The 9,713-nt window shown below is 31.3% G+C and overlaps 1 protein-coding gene across 7 annotated transcripts; it reads left to right on the top strand.

Moving 5' to 3' along the window:
* The first annotated feature begins 5,925 nt into the window (after positions 1–5,925).
* LOC145058651 (CRIB domain-containing protein RIC9-like) lies at positions 5,926–8,837 on the top strand. Of its 7 annotated transcripts, none has more exons than XM_079006545.1 (5): positions 5,926–6,153; positions 6,226–6,310; positions 7,490–7,544; positions 8,270–8,363; positions 8,615–8,731. In XM_079006545.1, the coding sequence occupies exons 1-4, from the start codon at positions 6,028–6,030 to the stop codon at positions 8,316–8,318; spliced, it is 315 nt and encodes a 104-aa protein (XP_078862671.1). In that variant the 5' UTR covers positions 5,926–6,027; the 3' UTR covers positions 8,319–8,363; positions 8,615–8,731. The 7 variants fall into 7 exon arrangements, with proteins under 7 accessions (XP_078862671.1, XP_078862670.1, XP_078862673.1 ...); XM_079006544.1 differs by having other exon boundaries at positions 8,292–8,363; XM_079006547.1 differs by lacking the exon at positions 8,270–8,363 and having other exon boundaries at positions 8,615–8,837.
* The last annotated feature ends 876 nt before the right edge of the window (positions 8,838–9,713 follow it).

Below are 9,713 nucleotides of genomic sequence, written 5' to 3' on the forward strand. Positions count from 1 at the left end.
CACTAACAAACAATTTGCAAATAATTTCTATAATCTACTAAAACTCATAAGCATGAACATTCATATCAACAATTTCAAGAATCATATAAACATAATATAAAACTTGAAATTTTTTATAATACCCTTTGAAAATGGATTAGCATAATCATTACCACATCAAAAACAGGTTTTACAAGACCAAAACAGTTTAGGGTAATGATTCTAGTTCATTTCCAGCAACAAAACTCGAAAATCAACACTTTGGGCCTCCTACTCGTCGAGTGCAAGAAACTACTCGACCAGTAGGATGAGTTTTCACTTGGACTCGTCGAGTCCCCCCATGGACTCGGTGAGTCCACTGAACAGTGAGCAGATTTTCGACATTTTCAAGAAATTTGCATCAAGTATAATGAAAACAAGCCTAGGCTCTAATACCACTGATGGGTTTTGAGCATTTTAACACTCCTATGGTGTACATGCAACCCTAGAAACCTTGGATCTATGTTTTCTCTATTATACATGCAAATTTGATTTTCCAAGGTTCTCAACCTAACTAGCATGTTATGGGGTACTAGTAAAAACTTAGTAGAATAGCATACTTTTTCCTTGTGGTTGATTGCTTGGAGTCTTGAGAGCCTAACACCAATAATGTGGATGCCTCAAGTGGAATCACAAATCACCAAATTAACTTGGAAAACTTGAGAGAATAGTACGCACTAGAGAAATCGGCCCACTCTTGTTCACTCACACACTAGTGCCATTTAATGTGCCAAATACCTCTTTATATAGTATGGAGGATTAGGGTTACATCCATGTAAACCCTAATACCCATGACCTTTCATTTCCATAGGATCCATGGGTTAAAACTCCATGGACTATCCATGCAAGCTTAGCCCATCCTAAATGAACATTGGCCCATTCTATATATATAAGATTCCATGTTTAATTAGTCTCTTTTGATCATTAAATTAATTCTAAATTAATTCTTGATCAATACTAATTAAATAATATGATTTCATATTAATATATTATAACTTATAATATATTAATAAATCATAAATATACTATCCTCAAAAGATTATCCATACAAATTGTTTCGAAGAAGTGCAACCCAAATGGACCATGCCTGGTCGGGTCAAGTACATACCAAATATAGTTACGGACTTAGACACCTTAGCCAACAAGTCGGCTCATGTTGTGCGAGGTTTGATGGGTTGGGAATCCATCGGATTTAGGAATGAGAGAGCTTCGTCAAATCCAAGTGGGGGAGGATCAATCAAAAAATTTCAGGAGTTAGATCACATGTGAAACTAGGGTAAGTATTGCATCCCAGTCAGGAGGAGAGACGACCCAAGTGGTCGTTTGGATTAAAGCTGTGTAAGTTGGAAGCTCAGGAAACTTCCAACAGCTAGTCGGTGCCTTCTTAGTTATGCATAACATACTTGTGGTTGGATCCAGGTCGAGGGTTGTGTTAGAGTCTCGCTTCTTGTTCTTGTATGATGAAGGCTTTGGGGGTGGTAAGGCCATGGGTGGTAACCATGGTTGGTTAGAAGTGTTGTAAGACTGCGATGGAATCGTAGCATTCACTAGTTCGAGGAAGACTATCGTTGGAGGTGGTCATGAGCGTAAAGGGAGATCAGTTTGTGCCTTAGGCATGCTGGTTAAGATTGTCGATGAGTATTTCTCTGTTTTAGGTTGAGGACCATTGGGGTCTGAGGCGGATTGGGCCTATATAGCTCTAGATGGGTTGGACCCGTGGGCGAGGCTCGTGTGATTATGGACATACAGGTGGGACCTGGTAGAGACTGTTAGGTCAAGGTATTGAATCTTTAGTTACATGATTAAGTGTGTGGTCAGTGTGTGACGCATATACGTTTATAGGCTGGGTAGCCTTGTTATTTGGACTTATGGGAACCTGGTGGTTGGACCAAGTGCGAGACTGGTAGTCTCAGCGATGGGTTGGGAACCTTTATATCCCGGTCTAGTGAGGGTTATCATGAATTAGAAGGTTTTGGGTGAAATGCAAGTGCAGATCCGTGGATCTCAGGTTATGAGTTATGTATCGGGTTGATTTTTGGATGAGATCTCAAGTTGGGAATCGCAAGTGGTTATGTGCAAGATTTTCTTTTCAGTGGGATAAGAATTGGGGTATCTATATGCCGCGGTCATCAATCAAATGGTTCAGGGGTAAGGAATGGACTCAGTTTTGATGACAGGTCAAGCCCTTATGATTGTGTCTTGGATTGGTTCTATCTATGAAAGGCATCAAGATAAGTCAAGGCGGTATTATTGATTTGGAACCCGTGTGTGGAGTCGCATGTTATTCGGAGAATATGTTAGGTCACTTGAAATTTGGAGTAAATAATCTCAGAGTAAATGATTTGACCCTGTTGCGCAGCTCTCGTCTAAATTTATCCATTGCAGGGATGAGTCATTTACTCAAAGGATTATCTGAGCCTTATGTCAAGTATAAGTGTTCTATAGCCATGATTGGTGTGTGATTCTATTTTCTAGTGGGAACCTCAAGTTATCATAAGTTGAATAGTCAGTTGGGAGACAAGTGGAATGGATTTAGCAAAGGTTCAGTATGGGCAGTCTGTCAGGGAGTCAGACCATCTCGAGACTTCAGATTTCAGGTTAAGTATATGTGGTTATTTTTTAATGGATTATTTTAGGTTGAGAAAGGATTCGTTCATCTTTGGGTTGGAGAGCCTTGCTAGGGTTGGTTTCGGTTGCCTTGGGAAGACAATGGTATGCTCGGGGTTGTGGCCGTGTTGCTTAGGTTGTGTGGCGTGTCGGGGATGGTAAAGAATGATTTCGATGACGAAATATGAAACCGGTGACATTGAGTGACATGATGCACATACTTGTTAGTGCACTTGGTTACTTTGTCGACTCCTTCCAAATAATCAAAAGCAACTAGAACTACACCTTCATCGACAAATACTTCAGGAAATCGTTGTATTTAGTAAAACAATAAGATCAAGCGTACAAAGATTAATGGCGGTGGTTGAGAAAATAACCCGTCCTGCCAATCAAGTCTAATCACCAAGAAATGAAGAACGTAACCTTTTAATTACACCTAATAACATGATTATTGTAAACGTATCGGGAAATAAGAGTCGATGAGGGCTGATGTGTTATTTCCATATACAGGAAGATAAAAAAAGATCTATAACAATAGATAACAAAACATAAATTTGTTTAACAAATATAAACAAAGATGTATCCACCTGTGTCTCTCGATTGGAAATCAAACAACAAAAACCAGACCGAATTTATAAATTCAAACTACACATTCCTTAGATTCAAAGAAGCATACATCAGGTATCTTCCATAATATCTTATATGGTGATAAAGAGAAGTGTCAGCGGAGGACGGCGCTGGAGCTGGGCGGAGTGGCATGGTTGCGATGGTGATGTTGTGGTGCTTTATAGGTGGAGAAGGGGTAAATCCAAATTTTATATGAAATGAGGATCATGCAAGTGAAACGCATATTGGGGGATATAAGCCTTCTTGACCTCAAAATTCTCCTCAAATGATGGCTAAAGATAGAATTCAAATAAGGAATAAGCCGGGTCAAAACAATATAGCCTTGATAACAGGGGAGATAAGAGGGTTACTTGACATTTTCATGGTTGGCCGATAAGTTCTGCAGTGCATAAATTTATTGTACATGATACATAAAGGCTTATATGACTTATATGACATTTTCATGGTTGGCCGATAAGTTCTGGAGTGTTAGACTTAAAATCTGTGTGTGTGTGTGATGTTTCACTTGAGACTAAAAAAATTTGAGATCTTGAGATTCAACCTCAACCACATATTTCTCATTTGCCACTCTAACACTCCAGCGTAACGGCAGCAGCGTGGTATGCCTAATCATAAATGATTATATGGAAGAGAAGTATAATCATATATACTATATATGTTTATATGTATATGCTTAATCATAAATGGTGATATATATATATATATATATATATATATATATATATATATATGTTCACAGATTGAATAATCATATATGATTATAGCAGTTGGTGGCATAAGATGTGGTGGTGGTATAAGTGAAAGTGGTGGGGTTGTCTGGTTGTGAGAAGGTGGTGGCGGTGACGGTTGTGGTGGTGGGGAAGGTGGCGGAGGTGAAAGGAACAGACAACACTACATAATCATTTATCGTTATAACTGACCCACCCTGTTGGTACGTCGGATGGTTAGAGTGGTTGATGTGAATTATGTGACTGAGGTTGATCTCAAAATCTCTATTTTATTTTGAATCTCTCTCTCTCTCTCTTTATATATATATATATATATATATATATATATATATATATATATATATATATATATATAACTAATAAGCATATGATAATAGGAAATATGGTTAATTAACCATAGATAAACCTACACACACACACACACATATATATATATATATATATATATATATATATATGTATATATATATATATTTGATTATGCTAATCATAATCAATCCAACATCATCGACTCACATAAGATGAAATTTGCGCTTCCTCTCTAATAAATATTTTTTGTCATCTGTCATATTCTCATTAACTTTGCCAAATGTTATTTTGTAGTTATTTTGAATTATTTTTTTACCCACATGTCATTTATGCGTTTTTCTATTTTATTATATTTCACATAATAATTTAGTATAATAATTGCAATAAATATAGTAATAAATGGATATCAATTTCATTAATGAACTTACATTTTAATTTCAAAATTCTCAAAATTAAAGCTTATTAGTTTCTTTTATTTATTTAAATTTTTTGTTTAAATTTAAAATATAAAAAATATTTCTATTATAATAATTCATTACTTTTCTTATTTTCTTATAAATTCAAAGATCTCAAATATTTTGACTTTTATATTTAATTTTTTTTTAAATTAACTCCTGTAATACATGAGTCTCGCAACTTGTTCTTATCAAATGCTTTTGGCACTGTAACATTTGGTTTTTAATTATATGTTTAAATGTCCTTATAGGATCAAGATCAAATAAGAAATGAAATTTTGGAAGAAATGTAAGAAATAATATATATATATATATATATATATATATATATATATATATATATATATATATATATATATATAGCAAACAAACAAAATAAATCGTTCGATGATTAAAAAATAAGATGATTTACAAGAAAAAATTCCTAAAAAACACACTCGTGATTCATTTTTAAGTAAATCAAGAAAAAAATTCATTATTATGACAATTTTAATGAGTATCAACAAAATCATCATAAAAATGAGCCATCAAGATGTTTTTTCAGCATTTCTTTTTTGTAAATCATCTTATTTTTTATTAATCTAGTGAATCATTTGTTTGTTCGCTAAAAAACTATGCCAAAAAAAACTTCTTGTCTTCCTACAAAAAAAAAAAAAATTACCAGATCTTTCCAATCTTTATATATCGTTTTATGTTTCTTATATAGCTTATCAACTAATATTCATAAAATATTATTATTTTATCAACTACTCGTTAGGAGTAACTTATTCGCTATCAACTAAGTTATCTAATATTGATTACTGATTAGCATATAGTTATCTGATAAAAATAGTTTTTCGGCTGAAAAATGAAAACTAGATTTTTAACTAGTTTTCCAAATATAATCTTCAAATTTGCAAACTACTTTGTTAAGAATGTTAGATGACATGGAAGCTGTTAAGCTTGACCATGGATTTTGCATTATTTATGTCATTATAACCCTATTTTCCATTAATAACGCATGTATATAGTTGAATTAGAGTTTGGCAATTATTTTACCTATTATTCTATTAGTCAATTATGGGGCATATATTATTAAAAAGGATTAAATGTGTTGAGGTTTTGACTAATCATACTTTAACATAATGAAACCAAAGAAATTGTTTGAAGTTTTATTTAGCTATTCAAAGTTGGATTATTAATCGTAATCTAATATATTTAAGAGATAAACTAACAAGGGAACCATTATGGAAAGAAACTAATTAAGGGTAAAAAAAGGATAAACATTAAGAGGTTGAACACACATGTTTGATGTTGGATTTTGTGATATAATTATGAAGGAGCGTGAAATGGAGATTGGGTACCCAACAGATGTTAAACATGCTGCTCATATTGGCTGGGATGGATCATCAAGCAGTGCTCCTTCTTGGGTAATTTGGTAATTTTACTTTTTTCTATCTCCCCTTTTCTTGAAAGTTAATTTCTTTTTTGAAAAATTTCAGATGAATGAGTTCAAGACAGCCCCTGATTTTACAGCAACTACCATTGGAAATTCTGCTTCTGGTCTGTCTGCCTGGTCTTCTCAAGGTATTTTAATGGTTTTTATTGGAAATTGATTATTGTATATCATTATATTTAGTTATTTATTAGAAATCATTAATCATTAAATCAAAAATTTTCAATAAAAACCATTTTTTGAAGGAAAGTACAATTTTTTTTTTAATTGTTTGCAATTCGAATATAATGGTTATCCATTTGCAAGGAAATTGATTATTGTATATCATTATATTTAGTTATTTATGGGTTTTTGTTTTTTGACATTTGTTGATTGAATTTAATAATAAAGACCCTTTTTGGTAGCAACAATCTAAATAAGCATGTAAAGTAGTAACATTTTCTGAACAACACTTTAATTCACCATTAAAACAGTCAATTCTAACAAAAAAAACTGTATACAAAGGCAATTTGGTCATAAAAACATGTATGTGTGATTAGCCCAAAACAGGAGCAGATTCGTCTTAAAATGATCAGGTAATATTTTTTTGACCAACAGATGCTGGTTACTAACCGGTTAGATTTGACAAAATGGTAAACTTGGTTGGTTTTTTTTATACAAATATATAGTTAGATCGTGTTTTTTAAACAAACAATGCTTTGTTGGTCTTTTTTTAATGTTCTTTCATCCTTTTTTATTGTTTTCTGGTTATATGTTTTGTGTGTAATCTATATCTAATCACACAAATCATGAGAAAATATATATCTAATCTATATCTAATAACAGATGATTACTAGAGAAAAAAGTAAATTTAGATTAAAACAAACGGAATTAAAAAAGCATATTAGAAAAAAGTAAATTCAGTACCATGGGATGCAATACCTACTACAAGATGTACTAAAAGCAATGTCCAAGTGGCATTTTTGTCATTTATGTTCAACTTTCTCAAGAGGATTAATCAAGGGACCATATGGTTTACATATATGTACTATGAAGTTTTAAAAGTTGAGGCATGTTAAAATGAAAACATACAAAATTATTTTGGTCGTTGTCTCACAAAATTAAGCAGTGAGATTTTGGTTGACTTTGTATATGATCAATGGCAGCGACCAAAATTGATATTCCATATTTTTTTTATCATCAAAGGTTAGTGATCATAACTTTATATCTTATTTACTTTTGCATTATATGATGTGTAAAGTTCATTGTGTGAAGTGAGACCCAACTTTAATAATAATAATAATAATAATAATAATTTTGTTTTTGTTTAGATTTAGAGTATGAAGCACGAGAAACACATTCATCATTTAAAGATATCATACTAAGGTAATTAAGTGGTTGATTTTGAGTAATTAGTTGTAATTATTTTAAATTGGGAATCTTTGATTTGTTACTAACCAAATGTAGTGAGATGGAGTTCAATCGATGTTAGTTGTTAGTTTTAGGCAAAGTATGACAAGTTTTGGTTGACTTTCAATTCATACATATCTAACAATGGCTCACTTTCAATTCTTTTTTAGATAAACTTAAATTATATATATATATATATATATATATATATATATATATATATATATATATATATATATATATATATATATATATATATATATATATATATCTTGTAACAATGATCACTTGAACATTACTCAAAAGTCTCAATTTCAATTTTTTATATTTAGTTTTTTTTTTCCAAATTTAGGTGGCAACAACAGTAAATAGCAGCAAATTTTCTATATGAACTTTTTTTTTGTTTTTTGCAATCTGTTTTCATTTCCTTTTCCAAAAACCAAAATACATTGCCATTTGGTAAATTTTCAATTTTTAATTGACACCTACACTAAATAGCATCGTATTTTGAATTTACACATTTATTTGGTTTATGCAATTTGTTTTCATTTTTTTTTACCAAAAAGAAAAATATATTATTATTTGTTACAAATTTATCCACTATTATCAACTAATCTATATGTTTTTTAATAGTTAATTAAATATAACTTTATTTATGTTTTTTTTTTGTTTGGTGATTCGTTGAAGTATAATGTTTGTAGTTGCCTTGCGCTATTAAAACAGATTTCGCCACATGGGCAACAACAGTAGCGGGTGTCACCACCAGACTCGCAGCAGCAGATGCACCTAATCAATGTAATATGATGATCATCCGTTTTACCTTCAATAGTGTCTTATGTTTTGTTAGATTAAATTTATACCAAAGAATCCTATGGGTGTTTTTTGTTTGAAGTAATGATCGAAATACCAATTTACCTTTTGTTTGGATATATATATATATATATATATATATATATATATATATATATATATATATATATATATATATATATATATATATGTGTGTGTGTATGTGTATTTATGAATGAATGTTGTGTAATATGCAGATTTGTGCGTTGTGAAGGCACTACTGATTATCTTTTTGGTTGATAGAAATGACAGTGATAGAGTTTTTGATGCAATATATGAGTTTCATAGGATGTTGGCTGTTATCTGTTCGGTAGAATCAATTTGAATGTATTGAAGTGCATTCCACAATCATAATGTATTGAACTGCATTCCATAATCATGTTTGGTTGAACTATAGGAATGCCTTAAACTTTTATATAAGTTTTTATATTTTATGTAAATACAAAGATTTTATGTCGATAACAACAGCAAGTGGCCAAAAAGATCGGATCTGTCTAAATCCATCCCCATATGTTTTACCGTGTATACTGTTTAACAGGTTTCACCGCATATGTTCTATTCCGGTTAAAATTGAATATCATTTTCGCAAGTTTATTACTTTTAAGACCATTTACTGCTGGAAATCTATCAAAATCCTTACATACACTGTATTATTTGCTGCTATAAACAGTCAAAACAACTAAAAGTCTACGCTTAAGATGAATGAAACAAATTCCGGTTAAAATGATTTTCGCACACCTTCTGTTCCGATTCCAGTTTAAATGTGTAATCTTTTAACAATGGACACTCCTATTTAACAGGTTTGACCACATATGTTGTATTCCGGTTAAAATTGAATCTCATTTCCGCAACTTTATTACTTTTAACACCATTTACTGTTGGAGATCTATAAATTTGTTACATAGACTGTATTATTTGTTGCTATAAATAGTTAAAACAACTGGAGCCATACTACAATAGCAACATACTTTACTGTTCTTAACCGAACCCCGCGGAGCGGGGTTTCCCAGCTAGTTCATATTGTGAATGCTGAAAATTGAAGTGTGTGTGTGTGTGTATATATATATATATATATATATATATATATATATATCAAATTTACAATGTGAATAATAATAAGCTAGATTCACATTGTGAATCCTTAAAAATTAAATTATATACAGTTCAGATTAAGAGTGTGAATAAATTTATTTGTGAATTTTACAAAATAAATTTATAAGTAAAACCTTAAAATATTATAAAGTTACAAGGAAAATATAGTTCGATTGACATGGAAATTTCACTAAATTAATTTGT

This window comes from Lactuca serriola, chromosome 6 (assembly GCF_051521515.1).
Source record: "Lactuca serriola cultivar US96UC23 chromosome 6, Lser_US96UC23_V15, whole genome shotgun sequence".
Lineage (NCBI taxonomy): Eukaryota > Viridiplantae > Streptophyta > Magnoliopsida > Asterales > Asteraceae > Lactuca > Lactuca serriola.